The following is a 25,186-nucleotide window of genomic DNA, read 5'->3' on the forward strand; positions in this document are numbered from 1 at the left end:
TGGATTTCTTTGCATAATACTGTTGAGAAGATAAGTAATCCTCTCCATCAGCCTCATCATTTCATAAACTCCAACCTCCGGTATTTATTTCTGTTGGTATTCACTTCATTTGATTTAATTTCATCATAGCACACAGATGATGTCCTATTCTTTTTTACTGGACATCAGTGGTAAGAGATTTTACTTTCCCCTCCAGTGGAAGGAGGTTCACACATTCTGTGCTCCTTTATTGTCTGTGTGAAAATCAGGCACTGGGGCTTCGGCTTGCACATTAACCCAGACCCCGACAATAACACTCACTGGCCTGAAGCCGGGTGCTGGACTTTGGGAGGATGCCACTCTCTCTTTGTTTGAGCCAACAGGAGCTGGAAGGCAGCAAGACTGTTAGTTATGATGACATTGGCCCTGCAGATAAACTAATAATTGTACATATAGGTGAAGGAAAAAAAAGCATTATTGCTCAGCATCTGAAGAAAAGGTCAGAGAATCAAGTTGGAAGCTTGGGGTTTATACTGAGCGTTTATACTGAGCTTAGAAAACATTAATCCTCAAACTATGGAGGTATTAAGCTCACATGGGAAAAAGATCATCCATTCATAGGGAATCCTGGGGGAAGCAGCACAGTTATCCATAGCTTGAGACATGAAGTCATGCCTCATTTCATTTAGAATAATGAACAGGAATTACTGGACTCTGAAAATGTCAAGTTTTTGGCTTAGGAAGATGATGTTAGCTGTTGATATGAATGTGAATGTGAAATGAGACATCACTTCTGGTCAACTGTTGTCAAATGTATTGACAACAACAAGAGGGTCAAGCAATGTGCATATTGGGTATTTTACCATTAGAGAATATTAAGAGATTATAGATTAAGATGATCAGTGACAATTAATATCCTTGTGTCTCTGTTCTCTGTGCATCATATAATCATTTGTGCTCAGTGGATAAAAAAGAGGTGTAATACTGTTGTATGATGCCTCTGTTTCACCCTGTCAAGAGGAATGTTATAGGAATTATATTGTTTATAAAGTTGTAATATATGTTCAAATGCTGAAAAAGCAATACAAAAGTTTAATCAAAAAAAGAAAAGGTCAGAGAGTGAGAACTCTCACAGCCTCCACTGAGTCAGATTACATTGCAGCCACAGAAGTACAGATATTTCATCCGGGCGCTCTCTTAATCTGAACAAATGCAAGCTGGTGGGGCTTCAACACAAATCCCTCTTTTAAGAGATAAAGACAGAAAGATGCTGATTGCTTTTCCTATCCATTTTTACTCAAAGAAGCACCTCACATCAGCAGGAGTTATTGTGACTGGGTGTTGCCACTGAAATGTTGGGACTGCCTTTGTTTTATTTTGGATTTAGACTCCACAAAGGAGCAATCAAGACTTTTTGATATTTCACAGGTGCTTTAAGTTCTTGTCTCAAGCAGTTTGATGTCTGACATGCTCGGGTCGGATGTTTCAAATTTTTCCCGAATCTCTATCAAAATAGCACTGCCTTGTTGTCTTGTTTCTAATTTAGAAGCCTGAAGTAGATGTAGCAGGCAAAACCGAGCCAAAGAGAGGAACCATTTTCATCAGTTTCCAGCACTTGACTCCAGATAACAATGTTTGCCAGCCGTGGTGGTACTGGGGGAGGTAAGGGAGGGAAATACTCAGTTGAAGACCTCTATGGCATCAGTAAGAAGCCCAAGGCGTCGACCTCCTCAGGGAGTATTGTGGCCAAAGCTGGAGCCCGGAGCAGCAAGACCCCGGAACAGAGGACAGAGTCAGAGGCCCTGGCTTCTCAGATCCTGGAGGCGGCGCACAGGCTGGTGGAGCGACGCCGACTGGAGCTCTTCCTCAGGGAATGTGGCCTCTCCCTGGCTGAGTGCAAGGCTGAGTGCTCTGCAATGACATACAGGTAAGAGGGAGGTGAAAAGATGGGGAAAGGGGAAGTACAGACACAGATATATTGATTTTTGAGAATAAAAACATGTTAGTAATGACAGATGTAGTATGTAAAATACAATAAAATTAAACCTTTCTTCATAGTTTTAACTTATAATGTCTCTCAACCTGCATGTTAAAGAGAATGAGAACATAACTGCATGGCAAATGATGGCAAATAGCAACGATACATGTACATAATCTGCCATACCTGCAGATTTAATGAGACGTTGGATTCAGAGTCAGAGAGAGAGAATCAGACCATCCTGAGCATTCATCTGTTAATGACCCATTTAAATAACATGATTAATATTTTTCTAATATATTCCTAGTGCATGGATGTAGTTGAGTGTTTGAAGAGGACTGCAATTGAATGCAGTGAGTGGAGACATCATTCATGGGTGGGAAAAAAAAGAAACATATTTGCAGTTTTTTTCCCACCAGTGACCTAGAAAGAAATATCACGCGTTTGATGAGATTTCAAAGCACCGTCGTGCTGAATAAATGTGGCTGGACTGCGAAAACATCAGGTTCTTCAGGATCACTAATGTTAATGTCAGATACAGTAACTTACAAGGGACTTCAACCATTGTCACATTTGTACTTCAAAAGGCAGCTTGACAGGGTCAACATCAGTGGGGCAGAAGTTTAGAGTTAATGATGCATGATTTGACAGCAGGGGACACACAGTTGGTTGTTACAGTGCTTGTATCTCTCAGTTTAAAGTGCTCAGTTGAGCTATTTTGGGATGAAAACATGGCAATTAATCAATTTTTACTGAAAAATGTTGGATTAAAACTACACAGATGACATAAATCACAGCATGAGCATGTACAGCATTTTGTTACATATTTAATCATTGTAGATTTGTGTGCATTTAAGAATATCTCTAGAAGAATGGCTTACTTGTGAATGTCACTCGTGATTTACTGGCTGTGGAACAGTAGGCATATATAAACCTTCGGCCATATATAAATCTTTTAGGAAACAGGGCTGTCATGACACAATATGGCATTTTATTTAGTACATCCCAACAGACTCACACAAGCATTGAGACTCCTGTAAAATTGCCTCTAGGTGGCAGCGTCTTCCCAGTGTGAAGACAAGTCAGCACAATGACTCAAAACCAGGAAAAATATCAAAATCTGCAGCTTGAAGAAAAACAAATGAAAGAAAACAGGCCTCATATAATCTGTTAGCATTTTCTAGCAGCATATACTTGGTAACTGAAATAAGTGAATGACATATCTGACCATAATGCAGTTAAAGTGATTCCTTCACATCAGGAAACACTGCTTCCATCACTTGAACAGATTCTTGTGTATTTCCTCTTCCACATCATGTCTGTAATGGCAGCCGTCTCTACAGCCTCTGTGCATGTGGTTCATAATGATGCATCCCATTTAAACTCCCCCGTGACTGAAAGTGATTACTTGTAATCAACACAACAGCTAACAATCTACCTTGACAGGCTCTCCAATTTGCTGGTTTTGCTGGAAACAGCAATTTTCCACATCCGCTGATCTCCTGCGTGCAAAGCAAATTTGGGAAAGAGAGACAGATACTTACATTTTGACAAACAGATTATGAGGGCTGAGTGCCTAATCTTGTCTTTGAATAAAACAAAGCTTAAAGGTTAAACATATTTAAACATATTTGAACATATTACAGTTTGTCAGATGTATTCTGAATTTGTGACAGATTTAATTAAAAGCAGTTCTACTAAAAGCATTTAATTGCTGTCCTCTGACTGTCCTTTCTTTTGACAAACTTAATGCAAAGCGGAATCGTTTTTAAGATGAACCAGAACCACAAGAAAAACAAGATTTCTGAAGGAATACTTCAAAGTTACAGTTTGAGTGAGGATAAATGCCTTCATCTTTTCTAAACTACATGCACATTTCACGCAGAGGCACAAACAATTCTCAGCATTCTTTATTTCTGCTTCAGTCCAGGGAAGTGAAAACCAGCTGTTAGCATCTCTGCAGATACCAGAAAAATAGTCAACTCCACTCCAACTACAGTTCCTGTTGGACAGCATTTATGCATTTCAAAACTAACAATATTTTACATCTTATGCCACCCTGTTTCTGCAAATTGTGTGTTTTAAAATGAAAACATAGTTGAAAGTGATAAATCCTACAAATGAATAACACACACTGTTCTACTTAAATCTGATCTACTCTATATGATGACTTAATAGCAGGAAGTAGGCTCACTTAAAGTCAATTAGTGGACCTATTTATTTGCAGAAAGCCTCACTCAAGAGATTTACAGCACTTTGTCAATAAGTGTTGACAGCATTCTGTCATCATCATTATGTAAATCAGTGTGAACATTTTATCTATGGCGACAGTTAGGATCACAGTTAGAAGAAACATGCTTTCTACTGAGCTTTGGTGCCAGGTCTGATGGCAGAGTTGTATAAAATATCTATACTCTCAAGGACATCTTCATTATATAATTTGTTGTATGTGTCTCCATAAAATATATGGTCATCTGTCTCCTCATTTCCTGAGACTGCCATTTCATACAATCTTCTTATTTGCAGAAAAGTGAACAGAAAGAAATTTTTGTCAAGTTGGAGCAGCTGGTGCTTTATGAAAGTGAAATTAAGCTCTCAGGTCATCAATTTTAGTGCAATATTTCTGAATTGTTGAGCAGGATGAGCGTGTCACTGCTGTTTAAAGTGATGATGATGATGATGATGATGATGATGATGATGATGATGAACATTGTTTGGGGCGAAGGTGAAGGTTAAGCCAATGTGTAGATGATAGATTTAATGATTATGTAGATTTGTCTCCATTCACTTATAATGTGAATTTGTTATTTTTAGTGATTCTTGGGAAACTCGTGGCGGCAGAATCATTAAACCTTCTTGTCTTTTCACACATCACATTGGGTGGCATTCACATTTTCTTTCTGCCTATACAGCTGGAAACTTCCTCATCCCATGATAGCTCTCTAAAAAAGAAAGAGCTGATTGCCAACTTGAAGTTACATTCTGCTGGCAGCTGACTGCCATGCAATCTGCTCTGGGATCTTCCTGGGACTGCAGATTGATCCAAAGCAAGATTTCTTTAGACACTGACTACTGAGAGCAAATTGACACCAATGATGAATGTTTGTCTGCATTTTTATTTGCATGAGAGAGGTGTTTTTAGCACCGTTGTGTTGTGTGAAACTTTTCGGATTGACAGCCCTCTTTAAGGATATGGCAGCATATTTCAGGTTGTAAACACAGCCTTGAAGGAGCTATTATCATTGCCTGGCCACCAAATGACACATCAGTTATATTTTAATATGATGTGATGTGATGCAATGTGATATGATATGCCATGCTATGTTATGATGTGATGTGACATGGAAGTGGTGTATTCTGCTCTTTGCTGTGATGGTGGTGATAGTGTTGCAGTATAATTTGGGTGATTGGCCATATAGATACACAGAGAAGAAAAAAGCATGGAAACATGGGTGTGGTAGACAGACAGAGATCCATGCATTTGGAAAAGAACAGAGGCATGTGTGAAAGATGAGGAGCTCTGGCGATTCTAACGTCGACTGCTGATATATTATTATACAGCATATAGTAAACACACATCAGGCATTTTATGTGCAAAAAAAAATAAAACAACAACAACAACAACAATCTGGTGGATTAAGATGTTTTATTCTTCTTCAGATAATCTCAATAATGTGTATTTAAGCCCCACTAACATAATGTGACGATGTGATGAGATGTATGTACACCAGTGTGATGAAAAATGTAGAGATCACACCCGAGAGAGAGAGAGAGAGAGAGAGAGAGAGAGAGAAAGAGAGAGCATCTTGAAACCCCCCATCATTGCTTGTGTGTCGTGAAAATTTTTTTGGATCATCTGGAAAAAGGAAAGAAAGAAAAGCAAAAAAAAAGAAAAAGAAAAAGAAAGTGTGAACTGACAGAAGCGATGCAGGGATGACGGAGAGCCGAGAGGCGGCACCGAGCGTTTTGAAATGTCCGCTGCAGCTGATTTTTGGGCCAGTATGCCGGCGTTTTTTTCAAATCCGTGCACCGTGAGATTTTGTCGAATAACGGGAGACCTGCACAGTTGCTGCTGCTGCTGCCGGTACGTGAACGACTTCACACACTGAAGGTAAAAACTCGGCTCGGTGTTCGCGCTTTAATTTCTTTTTCCTTCTCTCTCCCTCTCTCCCCCTCTCTCTCTTGCATCAGTTTGATGCTGCGTGAGGCTGCTGGGCGATGATGCATCGGTGGGCTTTGACTGTGTGAATTCGCATCCTATCCTTAAGTGTATTTACCCGGCACGGACTGCTCGCCTCGGCAATGTGAATTCGAAATCAATTAAGCCGAGTTTTTGCTGACCCACCTTGCGACAAAAAAAAAAAAAAAAGAAAGAGAGAGAGAGAGGAAAGAAAAAAGAAAAAATGCCTTATTTCGACGCGAGGTGCGAGGATGCCTGTAGCTGTGATTGTGTCATTGCTGCGGCACACTCCGGAACTCCTCGGCTCAAGACAGACACAACTAACCTCAGCTGAAGAGAAGACAGCAAAGCTATCAAGTGCTTTACCACCCCAACATAAGCCATTCATTTGCATGTATGTGGGGGAAAAAGGCCGAGCTGCTGACACTCTCCAGGGGAGGCATCTATTGCACTGAGGTTTTCCCCAAGAACTGCTGCCACATCCCCAAATCCGTCTGAGGACTGCTGTGAGCTTACAAGCTTCCTGATGATTTTTGGAGAGCAGCCCTGATGCATCTTGTGAGTGTGAAAACTCAAACAGCCCTTTTGCCAGATTTGCAGCATCACCAGACAGGAGACGGAGCAGACGGTAACTCTGTGTGTGTCATGTTAGCGTCTGGACTCTCGCCTGCTCCCTCCAACTCTCAGCCAAAATCTCTGACCTGCCCTGTCTGAGCCCTTTTTGTATGAGCATCACTGCTTCGCCACAACAGCACGCCGGGGAGGAAGTGTCAAGCAGCACCAACAGTTTACAGACATTATTGCTTGCGTGACTTCCCACTCTCAAAATAAGAGACACCAGAAACCAGGGTCAGGATGCAGGTGTCTTTCGCCTGCACTGAGCACAACCTCAAGAGTCGCAGTGAGGACCGGCTTTGTGGCCTTCGCACCGCTCCACCTCCTGGAGGAAGCAGTGGAGGAGTGGGGGGAGGTGGTGGCGGAGGAGGAGGTGGTGGTGGTAGTGGAGGAGGAGGTGGTGGAGGTGGAGGAGGAGGAGGGAGTGGACAAGGAAGTAATGGCAACTATATGTCCCAAGGATCAGTCAAGACCAGGGAGGGGTCCGGGTCCCGTCAGGTCCCACATGGCCATGCCCACATGAAGGAGGCCATCGGGCGCCACACCAGTATGAAATACAGGTGAGTATTGAGATCATGAGCTGGAGCTTCAAAGGGGGTGGAGGGTTAATTCCCACCAGCGGGATGGTTTTCATTTCGCTTTGATTACTCCGGCCTTCTGACCCCCAGATTATCTCGCAGGTACTATATTATCATAATGAGCATCAGTGGCAAATCCTCTGCAGGTGATGTGAGCCAACCTCACATCACAAAGCTCTACCAGCCAGGCTTTCTTTTATTCCTGTCCCTGTTGATCTCCTGTTGAGATGTGAGGTGAATTTAAGGTTAGCTCAAATGCATTCTGTAAAATATTGTGCAGGCTGCCTACCCATTAGCAACCTCAGTGAGTGCACAGACAGCAGTGATTTTACTGACATTATAAAAAATAGGACATTTACCCCTTAAAAAACACGTACACTGATGGATGTAAAAATGCTTATATAATCCATACCAAACAGCCATAATGTTATCTCGGCATAACAGACAGTATGCATAGGAGCATCTGCCATAGGCCTGTATGTTTTATGCAGATTTCACCCTGGCCTCTTGCTCTTTGCCACAGATTAATAAAAAGCCCTCCTATAACTGCTTACCTAAAATCACCCTAGGACACCCAGCTTTTTCTGGAGGTTTTAAAAGCATTTCATTTTCATAATATAGTGGTGCAGCTGAGTATCCTATGCACAGAAAAGTAATGTTACACACATCAGGTCTGAGTCATAATGTAGAGGGGGGGTAAAACAGATGAGATGAACAGCAAGAAAGGAATGTAATTTGTTCTTTTTCTGTCTCTTAGTTATTGGCAAAGAATCTGATTCACTTCACCTTGATGGATTAGAGCCTCATCTTAACAAGGACAGCTGCCTCCACTAACAGAGGGGTCCTCAGAGCAGAGGGAAATAATGCACATCTATATGGATAAGCACATAAAAAAACCACACAGCATCCATAATCTATAAGAGCATACCCTCCTACCGCCTGCTCCCTTCATTTAGACTGTAAAATGCAATAACTAGGAGGAGAGTTTTAATGACCTGTTTTCCTGGTAATCAGGTTGATTGAATCGCTGCCATTCTCTTCAGTCAATTTAGTTTTCATTTAATAGGATGTTTAAAATGGGAATGAGGCCCAAGACAAAACCTGGATACCTCCACTACTCTTTTTTTCCCTCCTTGATAACTGCATGCATACTTCTGATTGGGTTGGATTATTCTGGTTGCTCTGCTGCCTCAGGAAAAGTGTCACTAATGGGGAGTGCAGCAGCACAATAAGTCTATACAGCATATGGCCAGCTCCAGTTGCCAGGGGCAACACCCCAGGCATTGCCTTTAGTTTTTGTCTGTCTTATTTCCTAATCAGCCAGCACTGCTGTCGCTTATCAGCCCCTTCAGCAACTGAGTCCGCTCAAAGCCCCACCACCCGGCCACAGAGTGTGGCACAGTGGTCGCGCATTCTCCATTTTACACTGCTGTCACACTCCGACTGTCAGGGAGAAACAGGAATGTACATAAAACATGTCGGCATGCTGTATGAATCTGTGTATCCGCGCAGAGAGTAAATGTCGGAGATTTTGTGACATGACATTGATTGAGGCCAAATGAATACCACAGTAGAGCATAAGTGTACAGTTGCAAGTGAACAGGATCTCATCCGTAGTCCATTTTCCAGATGGCACCTATCGTTACTACTATTTGCCCTGTTTGACTGTGTGTTTTCTAATCCCTCCTGCTATCTCATTAACATGAGTAATCATCACTCACCGGCAGGTCACAGATGATGGCACATGCTGCCAGTTATCACTCCCATGAACCCCTGCTGTCACCCCCTGCCCCAACTCTCTCTGTTTGACTCTCTCTTTATCGCATTTCTTTGATCTAAGTGTCTCAATTTGTTTCAAATTTTCTTTAAAATACTACAGTGAACGCTGTTGTGGTGCACTGGAGCATTGAATACGTGTGTGCATGTCTGTGCGTGGTCTGTAAGGTAAGGAAAAGGGGGATGAAAAGGTGACCAATGTGCAAACTACATCCGAGAAATAGCTGGTCAGGGATTTTTTATATTTACTGCTGTTTATGTCTCCAGGGAAAACCCGATAAATCTTTACATAAAGTGCTAATAAATCAATATTTAAACATTATTTTTCATTATCTTTAACATATACTAGTAATATCGTCAAAGACTTGGATTGATCATTGTGTGAATGACATTAACTTTTGGACAAGCTTGTGCAAGAAAACCATAAAGTCACATTAGATAATCATGTAGTTTTACCCGAAAGAACAACTGATGTTCATATAACCGTGTTGGGTATTTTAAAGTCTTTTGAAATGGTTAGAAAACTGTCTTTTTTTGAGCTGTGGAGAGGTGAGTCTACAAGTCAGGCAGGCAAAGTTCTGTCACTCAGCAAATTGGCCGTCTCTATGGCAACCAGGCCCTCACTTTTCACCAACAGCTACCTGGTAAGCAGGTCAGGTGCATTTCCAGCAAAGATTTATCTGCCACTTTTCGACACTTCTCATGGATTTTTGTAATCCAATGGCTGCGGGACACATCGATGCCACTATCTTAATGTGTGAGTGATAGGAGAAGCTTGTAAGGAGGGTCGGCATATTTAAAACAATATGAAACATTCAACATCGTGGTACACAGGGAAGAGAGTCACACACTAATAAAGAACATTTTGGTTGTAGCTTATAAAACGTCAATGACAGCAGGAAAGGCTGGAAGGAGTTCAGGGATGAGGACACACGAATGCCAATCTGTTGTTTCTAAATCCAACAGTTTTGGTTGTGTACAGTGAATTTAGCTGCAAATATGTCAAAGGAATAGTTTAATATTTTGAGAAATACAATTACTGGCATTGTGGCAGAGAGGAAGAGGAAGACTGAGACAATCTAGTGTCTGTAGACTAAATATGAAGCTATAGGCAGCAGCCAATTAGCTTAGCTTAGCACAAAGACTGGAAGCAGGGGGAGTCTCTGCCGGTTGCCTGGCAACCTCATAGTCACAAGAGGACTTCAAACATTCCTCGGAAGACTCCAGGAAGTGACCGCACCCTTTGGACAGAGCCAGACTAGCTGTCTTCCCCTATTTACAGTCTTTATGCTAAGCCAAGCTAACGGCTGCTAGCGGTAGAGAGAAGTGTTAGGACTATTCCTTGGACAGTTCAATGGCCTGAGGTAGAGCAGTCAGTACAGGACCCTTATAGTCTTGCTATGTCCCTTTAGACTAAGAGCAAGCAACTCAAAGAGTTTTGAACCACATCTCATGGTCTTCACCAGCACATAGAGTTTCCCCAGATGCTGTGATGGGGTAGAAAGTTTATTTTGTCCAACAATTCCTATGGTAACAATCTCTGTCACTAAATATTTAGGACTTGGTGTTCCTGCTGCTTTCACACTGTTGTCATAAACTCTAGTCCTGTCTAGTTGATGCAACAAGTCACGTTTTCACAGAATAAACTAGATCGCTAAACCAGATAACACATAGAAAAGTCCAGTGCAAGGTGATATACCACAAAAGCAAATTACTGTAATAATGAAATTCAGTTGCATGTTTAGCTAGAGAGCTGACACTTACATGTGTTTGCATTTGTATCAGGATTTGAAGTGTCCTGACATTAAACTGTGCAGAGAGGTGCTGTTCTCTATCAGAGCACACTCTAACAGTGAGTTTTGAAAGCCTGAACTCTCAGCACATGATGAAGTGATGATTGAGTCGTTTGCACTGATGAACAACCCTGTCGAGTTTTACAGATATACTGTGGTCATTTATTGCTGTGAAACAGTGATCCAGCCCCAGTCTTATCACTCTCACAGTATGCCCATTGTACCCTGTTATACATGCTGAGAGTACAATGACTTCACAGCCTCAGTTTGATAATTCTACCCCAGACTATTTACTCTAAGTAATGTGGTTTTAGAGTTGCCTCATCCATAAAAGCTTAGCTATGGAGAAATTAGCAAGCCTATTCCCTGCTTTGATAAAAACCCTATGGACAGCACATGTATTTAACTGGTAATGAATCCCAAACAGTGATAAAATATGAACTTCACAGAGTGGAGTCATCATGAATAATAATTAAGTGATAATTAAGTAATTTGGCTTCGTAGTGGAAACAAATGGTTTGTGCAGCAGGGTGGGGGAGAAGATAAGCGCATCCTGCATCAACCTTGACCTTCAACTCTCCTCTCTCTAGATTTTTGAGTTTCCAGTTGACTGAACAGATAAGAGAGATCACTGCAACAAGTTTTAGGCAAAGTCACCCTGTATCTTCACTTGCTTGATTTCAGTCTGCATGGCAACCAAAATATGTCAAACTGTGATCTGTTTGTGGCTGCTTAACTGCAAAGAAGATTGTATCTGCATACTAATAGATATGAGCAAGATGCTGTTGTTCATAAAAAGTGCATAAAGCAAATAAGTTAATATTTTCAAAATGTAAAGAGACTGCTGGGTCAGTGTTGTTTAACAAGACTGCAGGCGTCATAATCAGAGCAAGAAAATCCACATCACATTCTCTGAATGGGCCGTCTAGTCAAAGTCTGACAGAATCATCATTGCATGTCATTATGTAAGAGCAGAAACAAAGCATAATGAAGAAGAGTCTCCACAGGTCCCGGAAAAGTCTGAAAAAGTATTTGAATATGTGATCTAAATTTAAAATCTTATCATTACATTTAGTTTATTTAGGTTGGTGGAGTAATATACTAGCTTAAGCTTTAAAAAGTCTCAACTTCATCCAATATTCTGTCTGGAATATGGGCAATATATTGAGAAGATACAGATATAACCACTTATTTCATTGTGGCAAAGTAGCAAAATAGTTTGTTTTAAATCACACAAGAGAAACTGATACTCAAAAACACCTTAGCAACAGTATTTAATCTTTTGAAATTCAGCATGAGCTGTCAAAGTCTATATTTATGAGGCAGCAGACCAGGAAACTGATATATCTTTTCAATATTCGGCTTCATCTCTCTCCCAACAGACATATAACAGGCCGGCACGTAGCAGCAGCGACCTTCTCAAACACTGAATTTCATTAATAAACTCCTTTTTGAACACATTGAGAGAGTTCAAACTCATTTTCGCATCGTTTCACCCTTCAGTCACATCTTACACCAAGTTCTCCCTTCAAAACAGAATCCGTGGAGTGCTACATATACATCCTTTTGTCCAGCCCCAAACTTTGAATAGAAAAACAGACTATTCACACGAATATAAAGAGGTTCACAATTTGAATATCAGCTGCCGTGATCTCTCAACTGTGCCACTTCATTACATGCGAGTTTGGTTAATAGGAGAGTCACGACCACTAATGAAGTGTTAGCAGTGGAGATGCAACTTTGAAGGAGAGCAGCTGAGTTTGTGTGTGCGTGTGTGTGTGTCTGTCTTTGTGCTTTTTTCCTTCCATTTGCTCCGCTCAAAGCATGTGCATTTCATAATTAGGACAGACCTACTTTCCTAAACTGTTATAATATAACTGAATTCAAAAACATCACCTTACATGAAAAGTCTGCTGTTTAGCCTAATTCATTAATAACAGCTGAAGCAAGAATTAGACGGCTGTCACACTTTATACACAAAATATATTTTCTCATATCTAGCAATGCAGAGTTTTTGTTTAATTTGTCCAGGTCTTTAGATGTCTTTGAAATGTCTGCCTCTACCTCATTACAATGGAAGTGAAGAGGATTTTGTTTGTGGTGTTCAGAGCATTGAACAATATTTGTTTTAATTCAGCAGCAACAGAAATAATGTCCCTGATACTCTAGATACTCTTCAGATTTCGCTTTTCAATGAAACTACTCCAAAGAAATAGTCCCTTTGTAAACTGTTAACAGGTCAGCGGATTATCCATTAGTTGCAAAGACAGATATTAAAGAAACAAGATGTTGGTTTTGATTTTTAAAAAATTAATTAATTTCATTCGCCTCCATCGTATTGAGGTAGAGGGAGAAACCTCTGCATGGGTGAAAAAATAATGTACTGTATTGTAATTTGGGTGAACTGACCCCTTTGAAACCCTGAAACGTGTGTATACAGCATTATTAAAAGAGAACAGACAGTCCACCATCTCTCCACAAAAAATGCATGTATAAGCACACACACACCCATGCACTGACGTGATCGTTATTAATATCTAGGTGTGCTTCCCCCTGGAGAACAGCCTGCTCAGCATGTGTGTGACATTTTATGACAACTGCAGAAAAAAAAACCTCCATCATTTGCGCCTAACCATCTGTATATAGTGTCTTCCTCCTGTCTCAGGTGAAAACTAACTGTGAATGTCAGCACAGGTTAAAATGCTGACTACACCATGACAGAGCACCTGTGTGTCTCCTCTCTCTCCTCCATTAATAATTTGTGGAACAGCTGAGTCCCTTTAATCACCTTGTTTGGAGTTCATGATTTATGGCGGGAGAAAAATAATAGGCAAGAGACCAGAAAGCAGTCCTACTTATAAAGGCTGCATCTGTGACTCGGCGAGCTCACAAGTGCATTCATGCGTGACCGTATGTAGATCTGTGCCTCGGTTGGAGTGTAATTCCCATCAAGCGTGAATGTGCATGTGAAAGCATCGACCGGCCCCACTGACGCTTGCACAATATAGATCTCGTCAGTCGTCAGTTTTCGCATTAACGTCCACCAAAACCGTGTCAAGTGAAATATAAGCCGAGCGTCTGTGTGCACATATGAGAGAGAGTGGGAGAGACTGTCACGAAGGAGATAGTGAGAGGGAAGAGAGAGCATGTGTCTCTCCAGACTCACTGATAGTAATTTAGCAGACTGCAGTACTGCAGAGAATGGTGGAGTTGAGAGCAGGGGTGGGGGCGGCCAGTTGTCACACACAGAAACAATGACATCCTCCATTGCCCAGAAACCAAAAAAAAAAAAAAAAAGATATTTTATGTGGCAAAGCAATCATGAAACGCGCCCACCAAAGCATGCTGGTGTCTCACTTGCTTCTGTTATGTTGTGCTCATGCACGGTGTTAACTGAACACGTTGGTCTGTCAGCTTCACGCGCTTATTTTCCATCTTGAAAAAGCATACTGAATAAAAGCGCATTGAAACAGAGAAAGAGTGTGTTTGTGTAACAGTTGCTGCTAGATGCTTGACATTCTCCTAATGCTGACTCATGTTTAGTTGTTTCATTTTTTTCATTTGTCATATATAACCCTTTCATTTTTTCACCATGTTACAAATTGAAAAGGGAGGGATGGAAAATAATGTGGATGTGACTAAGGTGTCTCTAGGCTTTATTAATGTCATTAATTCACATTTAGTACCAGTGCAAGAGAGCCTCAGGCTAAATAATAGGATTTTCCTACATAATGCTAAAGATATAAAACTGAAAATTTAAATGTAGTTAATATAATGAAAATAACCCCACAAACAACTTGCCGAATATAATGGTTTAAAAAATAAGGAAAAGTGAATATAATATTCATCTTTTAACCATCATTTATCTGCTCTGAGAATGCAGATACAGTCGTTATCTTGCAGGTGAAGCTGAGACCTAATTGCGGCTGTGTTTGATGAATTTCAGGCCTTTCTTTTTGCTGTGAAACTGAGTAAAGCTGTTTTAACTAGCAGGTAATATTTTTGGGGATGCTGTTATTGGTCCAACCTTGTCAAACGTTGCTAGACGAAAATGTTGCTTTAACTCCCCCTTTCTGAAGTTGAGGCAAAAAAGGCATATTTTAATGGATGTCATGAAAAAATACCAGTAAAGGACAACAAAACAAATGAAAAAACTAAAATTATTTGAAAAAAAAAGCTTTAGAAAAAGCTGTCTGAAGTGTGTTTTCTCCCATGTGCCTCATTTTTATTTACTCCCAGTGTTCAAAGTGACTGTCAGTGTGAGAGAACAGGCAAAGCTGTCATTGGTTGACAAACCAGAGCCAGATTACCATACAAGGAATCATCTACATCAAACCCAACTTACACTTTTTCCCTCTATAGCATCCCTGACCTTCCACCTGTGTGCTATTTTGTTTTGAGTTTAAAGAAATGACACAAATAATATGCGTTTGACACCCACACACAGTGCACACATGAACACTGACACCCCCACACAGCAAACGCTCATACAGTGGCACAGACACAAATGCTTACATATGCAGGAATCTAAAAATAGCTTAAGGTCAGGCATTAAAAATAGACAGCAGAAAATAAAAGCAGGACTCGTTCGACTGAGTCTAAATGCTCTGACAGTCTGTCTTCCTGCATTTGGCTATTTGTGGCGGACGCAGGCAGGCAGAGAGGGGAGAGGCGCTGGAGATGAAAAGACGGCGAGCAGCAAGTTGCACTGCAGTTCTGCCGCCTCTCCAGCTGGCTCCCCGGCTAATTAGAATGGGGGAGAGCATGCATGGAGGAGGAGAGCACGCATGAAGCCCACACCATTTTCAGCTGTGCATGCTCCTGTGGTCAGAAATGCAGCTTTCTGCTTCTCCCCGCTCGCCCTTCAAAATTCAGCTGTCTGGATAATTAGATGTGGCATGTTGGGTAATGGACTCCTCTTTAGCTTATGGAACATTTTGGGCCATTTACCGCACAGAGCAGGGAAGCTTTTGCCTGGACTCTGTATCTGAGCTCTGTTCCCTCCAGCTGTTTCACTGACCCAGTGTAATACACTGAACTGTTAACATACGAAGGATAAAAGGTCAATTGTTCCAAAATAATTAGACAGGGCAGTAATTTGACCACAGGCAAGAAAGAATTTCACTCAGCAACAGTAGTGGGGGAGATATTTATATCCACAAACACTATGGTGTAGTAAAAATAATTCTTATTTTTTGTATGTTTATGGTCCATGAAAGATTGAGTCTATGTTTTAGTTTTCAGTATTTTTTGTTTTGCATGTACAGAAAAGACTAAACCAAAGTATTCCCCTAACTGAGTGGCATTGTAAAATACTACTGTATCAAAATATTATCGGTAAAATGTATTATGCAATACAGTATGTTGCATTAACATTTGAAGGTTGTAGCTGGTAAATGTTGAGCCAGTTTTAACTGTTGGTTAGTTTAATCTATAATGATGCATCATATTTTTAAAAGATGAGTTAATGTAATGTACAGTAGCTAGTAACCACAGCTGTCATATTAATATTTGACTGAAATTTGCTGAAGGTATAAAATTGTATATATATAGCATAAAAGATAAAATAGTCTTCTCATCATTCAGGATTATTTTGCTCTTTGCTTGTCACTCACACACATCAGCGTACTGTAAGATCTCACCTGTGATTGTGAGAGTATCTTAGATACCTGCACATCATATCTGTTCCCATTCTTTATTTCTGATCTTCATAGACTGTTTTGTCTTTATTATTTTCCGCAGGAACCTGGGGAAGTCGGGCTTACGTGTTTCCTGCCTCGGGTTAGGTGAGTTGGTTTGAAGGCAGGAAAATTTTCCTCTCCGTTTCAACCCCACAAACAAAACAAACGTCTCTCTCTCCGCTCTCGTTCAGGCACCTGGGTGACATTTGGATCGCAGATCTCTGATGAGGTGAGAATTCTCTTGTCTTTCTCTGTTTTGCGAGACGTCAATTCCCGAGCCTGTTCGCTCATATTGCTTTTGTGGGAAACACTCTGCAATGTGAGCGCAAATCTCAGTGTTTTCAAGTTTAGACATGTTTTAAAATCCCACAGACCTGATACCTGGATGCTAAAGTAACATGGTGAGATAGTAGATATGATCTGTATTATCCTCCCTGCATAGTGCCCTTAATGGGCGACCTCAGGGTACTTGGAATTTATCCATCGTCCACCTCTCTCAGTCTCAGTGCTTGTGTTCCCCCAGATGGCTGAGAACCTGATGGCCATAGCTTATGAGAACGGAGTGAACCTGTTTGACACAGCAGAGGTGTACGCTTCTGGAAGGTCAGCCTTTGCATTTTCCTCCAGGCATCCATTAAAAGTTTTTACGTGTTCTTCATTTCCTCAATGAACAACTATGTGCTCATGATTCTTCAACATACATGTGACACGTCTGAACATTTCCTGTATGATGTAATACTATTGTGCAGTGATCTGAAGTTAGCACCAACCCATCACAATAAATTATGCGTCTCTCCACAGAGCGGAAATCACTCTAGGGAACATTATCAAGAAGAAAGGATGGAGGTGATATTACTCATTTTTCCAAACTGATTCACATGCACGTAAAAAGCTTTCTAACTCTATTAGATCATGAATATATCTTTTGAAAGCTTCATAATCCCTAATAATCCCTTGCTTTCCTGAAATGCACTGCACTTCAACATGTTTTTATTACTTTTGGAACAGGCGCACCATAAATTATCTCAAGGGAAGTTGCTTTTTAGATAAATGAAGAGGTTTAGCTTCAGAAAGACTATAAAAGGATAAAAATTTGAAAATAAACTCCCTGATCACAAAACATGTGGGAAGCCCTTGAGATATTTTATTTTGGATAAATAAATATGTCAAAAGTAAGAAAAAGTAAAATACAATATGGGTCCAGATATATTCATGTATTAATGTACCAAAGATTACAATTAATGTACCACAGAGAAGGAAACTACATCTGTTGTACTTACATACTTAACACAGTGTTAAAAACAGGAGATTTTCTCCATAATTAACTCCTAACCCTCCTGTGTCCTTGCCAGGCGTTCAAGTTTTGTCATCACAACAAAGATTTATTGGGGAGGCCAGTAAGTACAACAGTAAAAGACTATATGCATTTTTTTCTCCACTCATTCATTGTTCATTGTTTTCATTTACCGTTTCAACAGAACATCAATAATATGTCCTTTCATCACTCCACAGAGCAGAGACAGAGAGAGGACTCTCCAGAAAGCACATTATTGAAGGTAGTATAATAAATTATTTACAGTAAAGTCACCGGAATTCATTTATAAAGAATCATAACCGAGCAGGTTCAGGGTTAGCGTTAGGCTCAGTACATGTAATCCTACATCTTAAATATAATCAGGTAAAATAAAAGTTAAAAACAGGAATCAGGAAAGGTTTTGAGATTAATTAGAGGGCAAAAGTCTGTTGTATTAGAGTGTGGTACTTGTACATACAATGTTTCCCAGAGTGCATTAGTTCAACCCTGATGCTGAGTTGTGATGAATCATTTGATGATTAATCTTTGAGTGTGGGCACTGTTTCTCTCGCTCAGTTAGAGCCACTCCATGTCACATGTCACAGTATATACATCAACATGCCGTAAAATCAAATAAATTACTGAGTTTCGTAACAGCTCAAGAAAAAAAACAACAAAACCAAACAAGTATGTTGCTTTGCTGTAGTTTATGGTTGCAAAGATGTGTTAGTAGGAGATGGATGATTTAATGGAAGGAGAGAATGATGAAGCTGATGAATGGAAATGCAGAGTGAAATCAGATGAGGACTTTTATCTGTCTGCCTCATGTCTGGGACAAAGGAAGACAGAAGTACAGGAGGTCAGATGAGAGAATGTCGAGATGAAGCGTTGCTGCTAATAACATGTCAGAAACATTGTTTTTCCAGCACCCCCCTCCCAAAAATAATCCTACAGAAAGCTAAGAGGCTATTGGCCTTGTACGGTCATGTTACTTGTTTTGTAAGTCGTAATGCCTTGAGGTGACCATTTACCAAGGAGTTGAAAGGGCTGTTTGACCGTCATTGTCACGAGGCTTTTGATTTGAGGCCATGAGTGAACTATGTGCAGGGAACATGTTTGGACTTCATATTTCACTTCATTTGTGATTTTAACCTCTACAGTGAATTAATAACAGACCCAAGGTTGCCACACAGGAGGACATTTGACAACATCTAGAAATGTTTCTTTTTTTCCACGAACAGCATCCCCCCTGTAAAATAATAGATTTTAGGCACCAGTATTGTGTTGAGCATAAGCAACTGTTTATTAGGGATCTGCATGGTTAAAATACTGTGTAAATTTATTCCTGCTTGTTTTAACCATGTCAGCCCTTGCTCTACGCATGGCAATGCTGGCCTGTTGGTTGGTCGGTCACCACTTTGGTCCAAGCTGAAATGGATGGATGGACAGTCATTCTTCCTAGAGGGTTTATCCTAATGACTCTGTTCATCCCCTGAATTTTCATCTAGCACCACAATGATGTTGACATGTGTAGGTTTTAGTGAAATAACTCAACAACTGTTGGATGGATTGCCATTAAATTCATGGCATTCATGTCCCCCTCAGGATAAATTATAATTGTTAATCCATTAACTTTTCATCTAGCACCATCATCAGGTCAAAATTTCAATTCGTCCAATACGGACATTCCCATTAGCTTTAACTGTACTCTGTGTTTAGTGCTAATCAGCAAATGTTAGCATGTTAACGCACTAAACCATATGATGATTATAGTAAACATTATACCTGCTCACCATCATCGTGTTAGCATTGTCATTGTGCACATGTTAGCATGATGACGTTTAGTTCAAAGCACAGCTGTGTCCGAGTACAGCCCCCCAGAGCATGGCTGTAGTTTCTTAGAAAGAACAAACTGGTGATGATAATGACGATTAATCGTTGACCATTGTTTATGACAGGTTTAAGAGGATCCTTATCAAGACTGCAACTAGATTATGTGGACATCGTTTTTGCCAACAGAAATGATGTCAACAGTCCAATGGAAGGTCAGTTTTAGATGTTTAAAATTTGTGTTTGCTTGTTGCAGATATTGTGGTAGTCATAGTGGTAGTCAGGTGTGAATATGTGCTTACATGTGTTTTATCTCTGCATGAAAAAGCTGCAAACAATTACTTTAGGGTGATTTTATATACTGTTATTTGCAGAGATTGTACGGGCCATGACGTTTGTAATAAACCAGGGTATGGCCATGTACTGGGGAACCTCACGCTGGAGTGCCATGGAAATCATGGTGAATGCTGATCTCCCATTCAGAAAAGCTCACTCTCACAAATGTTATGTAATGCTGCCAGCTTATGGCATAAATGCTAATCGGTAACCATGACATTTTGTTTCTCTCTCTGCCTGGCACCAGGAGGCGTACTCTGTGGCACGCCAGTTCAACCTCATACCACCTGTGTGTGAGCAGGCAGAGTATCACTATTTCCAGAGGGATAAAGTCGAGGTGCAGCTTCCCGAGCTCTACCACAAGATCGGTCAGACATCCACAGTTTCACTAGCTGGATTTATTTTTTAATAAAGGTTAATTTTGTGTCATTCGATTGACTATCCCTATTCCACTCTTTCAGGTGTAGGAGCCATGACCTGGTCTCCACTTGCTTGTGGATTAATCACAGGGAAGTACAGTGATGGTGTACCAGAGTGCTCCAGAGCAGCAATGAAGGTCAGTTTGATTTGACTGGCTTCCTCTGGGATTCCTCTCTGTGAAAACCAGCCTCAGTGTAATTTTCTCCCTGATCAGTGGGGTATTGCAGTGTGAAATCAGTACTGTATCAATGCTGTTTCTCCATTTTGCTCCTGGTGAAGGGATACCAGTGGCTGAAGGAGCGAGTGAACAGCGAGGAGGGCCGCAGGCAGCTCGCTAAAATCAAGGAGCTCCATCTACTGGCAGACAGACTGGGCTGCACTGCTGCACAGTTAGCCATAGGTACGACCCAGGCAAATAAAAGGATGGTACATTGGAGACACACAGATACTTCTTTGTTTTTTTTATTGGTGTGTGACTGGAGGTCAGGATTGACCTGTTTTAAATTAGCATTTTTCTCAAATCTTACATCTTAAATGTTTTGTGGTACTGCCAGAATCTAAAGCTATTGATTCAAAATGTTTGTTCATCTGTTTCACACGTAAGATAGAAGTGCTTTGATTGATTATGCAATGGCAGAGTTTCACACGAATGTTGCCTGTGGCCTGTCTGCCTGTGTGCAACCACTTTACTCCTGATCAATGACCTTATTAGTTTATTACATTACTTTTTTTCCATATAATCAGTAGTGTTTATTGTTCAGACAGCATGGTTTGTCCTCCATGTATCTTTGCTATCTGCTATAAAATGTACTTATTTTTGCGACCCTAAATTTATAACAGTGGCATGTGTTCCTGTAAAAAATTCAAAAAATTTAAATTTGGCCACTTCTCCTCGGTTTCACAGTTTTTTTTCTCTGTTTTACAGCCTGGTGTCTGCGCAGTGAGGGAGTCAGCTCAGTACTTCTGGGTGTTTCTACTGCAGACCAGCTGCTTGAGAACCTGGGTGCCCTCCGGGTAGATTTTATTTCAATCAATAATTTTGCCTGTCACTGAGCCATAGTTGTTTGAACCAACAGATATGCTACTTTTCGTGCAACAGAAGGTGTCAAAAGTGACAAAAGGTAACAGCTCACATTCTAAACTGATTGTCGTCCTTCCTTCCTCCTTACAGATTTTAACCCAAATGACCCCTCAAACCATTACTGAGATTGATGCCCTGCTGGGAAATAAGCCACACTCAAAGAAAGAGTTGCGCGCTTGAAGATGCAAATCTGAGTGACAGATGATGTTTCAAGAAGATAAGGAAGACAATGACATTGGGAAACATCGCTTTTTGCTCTGCTGTATACTCAACAACTTGCATGTCCTCAGCAACATTATGCTTCCAGTATGTGCGCATATCCATTTTGCGCAGTACATTGTGTCATGTATGAAAAAAAGAAGATCTCTCAATTGTGAAAAAACTAAAAAAATAACAGGTCATATATTGCTCACTGCCGATTGTTCACAGACTAATTATTTCTACAGAGAGGGAGGCTTAAGCTGGTTGGAGCGACAGGACTCTGCTGCCCACAGAGACCAAGAGAGGTTGACAGATATTCAACTGCTGTCAAAGCGGATTTGACTCTTGTTAATCAAATGTTCTAAAGTGGAAAAAAAACAAACCACCTCTGTGCTAAAATGCAACTTTACTGCGTGAACGGTGCTTTCATTGGACATCCGAGTCTCCTCCCCTCGCAGCTGCCTGTTATTCTGTATGATGTTTAGTACCCAGCAGCCAGAGAGCCAAAGGTTAGTACTCATGTGTCTAGCCTAACATTTCCCATAGTGTGCATGTGACTGGTCTGCCACGCTCACTGCTTTACAGGGTTGGGAACAATGGATTACTTGTAGAGCCAGTACAGTGCTCTACCCGTAAAAAAAAAAAAAAAAACCCTAATCCTGTCTGGTGTAAGTTTAAAGAAAGAACTGATCACATGCTTTAAAAAAAAAAGATAAATTGACACATTTTTACACATACTGGAATAACAAATACGAGATCTAAATTGAATGGATCATATTGTAACTGGCTTTTAAATTAAAGTGCATTATGTTAGTTATAACAACTTAAATTTGGCAATCAGGAATCAGTAGTGGGTGAGATTTAAAAAGTAACTTTCCCAACCCTGCTGCTTTCTCAGCAGTCTTTTTGCCTCCTCTGTTTGTAAACTGTGCGCATGTCCCTTTAAGAGAGAATAGCCCTAATGGGGTGTAAATGTGGCATGGCTTTTATGGCTTATGTAGATTTGCAGTGCCCTTGTAAGCCATTTTTTTACTCTAAATGGTCTGGCAGTTCAATCCAGGATCCGTGCTGGTGGGCACTCTTGCTTTAAAGACAGTCTGAAGACACGGCTGTGTGTCCATCTTACATATATTGTTTGTATTGTCCTAAACTGTATCAACGATGCCGTTCCTGCGAAGAGCATCATTGTTCCTAAATCAAAGGTTTTGAGGCAGTTGGACTATATGGCAAGGTCACTGAGCATCCGACACAAAGATTTGGACACACTGTGGTGAACTAGTAGTTTTCAAATGATAGGACATAAGTCTTGAGTTTATCAAATGTGATATTACTCTTGCCACAGGTCACTTGGGGTAAGATTTAGCAAATGTAACTTTTTTTTTGTGGAAGCCTGAAAATATAGCTTCTCTGCTCATTTCTCTGGGAGTTTACTCTCTGTATTATTTGTTCCCTTGACTCTTGCACACACGCACAACTCATTTTATACTGTGCTCTTCATGTCTATTCCCTTTAGTTTTGTATTGACTTCAATACTTTGTAATGTGAAGAGAGGATTTGTTCCTTTTGTGATTTCCCATGAAAACAGCACTAATCTCCAGAGTGGGATGTGTTTTGATACATGAAGTTGTTTCAGTTGGTACAAGGTTAAATTGTACTGTAAATAGGGTTATCTGTTTGGCAGCGAGATAATGAGATAAAAGGTTAAATGAATCATGAAAGAATTCCTGAAGGAGCATCTGAAATGTTGCTCCCCTCTGTGACTCTGTGATGATGTACAGTTCAACTGAGTGTAGCTTCCAGTGTACATAGATACTTCAATCAAACCTTGAAAATGTAACTTTGCCTGCATAACTTATATTTTACTGTCTTGCAACAAGGAGAAACCAAAAGAGAGACGAGACTACTTACACTGAATGTATCATGTCTGTTGCTCAAACCTATCTAACCTAAAGGGACCAAACACACAACATGTTTCTTTCTGTGTTTGAACCTGTTACATAAAAACCTGCAGAGCTGTCATGGTAGCGTTTACAAAAGGTCATCCATTACTAACACAACTATGATGACTTTCAATCAACATTTTATGCAGATAGAACAAGCAGCAGTAAATAATTGCAATACACGATTTTATGATAATCATGAAAATATATACGTCTTACTTCAAAATAGCACTAAAACATACTGGAATCCCTTTACCTTACATTTATTTTGTTAAGAAACGCATATGTTTATTGCATCTCAGATAGACACCGGATTTCCCTGCTCTGTATTTAGGAATCTATACTATTTCCACACATCTGGTTTAAATTTTTTTAATAGGTACAACTCACAAACCAAGGCTTCAGTCATAGTGACAGGCTTAGGATTTTGGAATGACTGGAAATATGTGGGCTGCCCCTTGTCCCCTTTATTCAAAATAAATCAGGAAATCAATATAAGGCTGTATGCTGTAACATGTAAGTCAACCCATGTGAGGATATTCACATCCTGTAGTTTTACACTGAAAACTGAAACGTTTTTGGACAAATGTAGACACTGTCAGCAACAGGTGTAGAGCATAGCAATAGTGCTACAGTTCTGTCTGTGCATCTGCAGGATATGAAATGAAAGAGATATATTCTTTTTGGAGACGTTTATATTCTAGCTAGATTTAGCACATTAGTATCCATTAACCATTCTATTCCTGAGTGTTGAGTGAAATTGTATTAGTGGACGTGAACAGACTTTCTTTTTATTATCCATGGTGAGATGTGTGACAAACAGCTTTGTTTTGCAGACTCACTCATTATATGCATAACAGAGGCCCAGACCAAAATGAAGGTTTGAAAAATGGCACTTTTGAATTATTAACCGAGTGTACACACCGATAAACCATTGCATATCAAAATTCAAAGCAAATTGCCATTTAGCATGTTATAGTATGATATATTTTGAAGTTTGGAAAGCATTCTCTCTTCTTAAATCTGTTTAATCAGAAGGAGGTAATTTATATGTTCTGGGAAAAACAATCAAGACATAAAAAGACAACTATAACATGCAAATAACAGGTTTTAAAAAAGTTAGAGCTACCAAGTCAAAGTCAAGACAATCAAAAAATAACTCAGACCACAGACTGTTGGACTCCTGTCATCCTCCCAAATGTCTGGAAGCTCTTCACCTGTGAGCCCCAGGGTCGTTCAAATGGATAGTACAAGAACAATGTGACAGCCGCGACTCCCCTGTGCTGCTAAAAGAGCAGAGCCTGCTGGGACGACACACATGCTTACCACAAACAGAAAAACATCTGTGACGCCAACGCTGCTAGCCTCTCTGTTACTGGACTCCCAAATGTCACCAGAGTGATACATGAAACATATGTGTGTGTGTGTATTACAGCAAGCCACCCTCTGATAAACATGATCATATGTTGGATGTGTCACCGCCAACGCTGTCGGAGAAAAGCAG

At 40.4% G+C, this 25,186-nt stretch overlaps 1 protein-coding gene across 2 annotated transcripts; it reads left to right on the forward strand.

The window, feature by feature from the left end:
- Positions 1-5,836: 5,836 nt before the first annotated feature.
- LOC118331491 (voltage-gated potassium channel subunit beta-3) lies at positions 5,837-24,333 on the forward strand. Of its 2 annotated transcripts, none has more exons than XM_035666464.1 (14): positions 5,837-7,312; positions 16,642-16,685; positions 16,772-16,809; positions 17,104-17,183; positions 17,382-17,426; positions 17,933-17,977; positions 18,093-18,136; positions 19,833-19,919; positions 20,079-20,164; positions 20,288-20,408; positions 20,502-20,596; positions 20,740-20,860; positions 21,386-21,474; positions 21,632-24,333. In XM_035666464.1, the coding sequence occupies exons 1-14, from the start codon at positions 6,993-6,995 to the stop codon at positions 21,719-21,721; spliced, it is 1,305 nt and encodes a 434-aa protein (XP_035522357.1). In that variant the 5' UTR covers positions 5,837-6,992; the 3' UTR covers positions 21,722-24,333. The 2 variants fall into 2 exon arrangements, with proteins under 2 accessions (XP_035522357.1, XP_035522358.1); XM_035666465.1 differs by lacking the exon at positions 5,837-7,312 and adding an exon at positions 15,548-15,804 and having other exon boundaries at positions 21,632-24,331.
- The last annotated feature ends 853 nt before the right edge of the window (positions 24,334-25,186 follow it).

Source organism: Morone saxatilis, unplaced genomic scaffold, assembly GCF_004916995.1.
Source record: "Morone saxatilis isolate NCDOM2014 unplaced genomic scaffold, NCSU_SB_2.0 Contig20, whole genome shotgun sequence".
In the NCBI taxonomy this organism is placed as follows: domain Eukaryota; kingdom Metazoa; phylum Chordata; class Actinopteri; family Moronidae; genus Morone; species Morone saxatilis.

What these genes read in the sequence shown, in the direction of transcription:
- LOC118331491 (XM_035666464.1), top strand. Translation starts at nt 6,993, where the DNA reads ATGCAGGTGTCTTTCGCCTGCACTGAGCACAACCTCAAGAGTCGCAGT. An exon ending in GATCGCAGATCTCTGATGAG is followed by an intron (nt 16,810 to 17,103) that starts GTGAGAATTCTC and finishes GTGTTCCCCCAG; the next exon opens with ATGGCTGAGAACCTGATGGC. An exon ending in GAGGTGTACGCTTCTGGAAG is followed by an intron (nt 17,184 to 17,381) that starts GTCAGCCTTTGC and finishes GTCTCTCCACAG; the next exon opens with AGCGGAAATCACTCTAGGGA.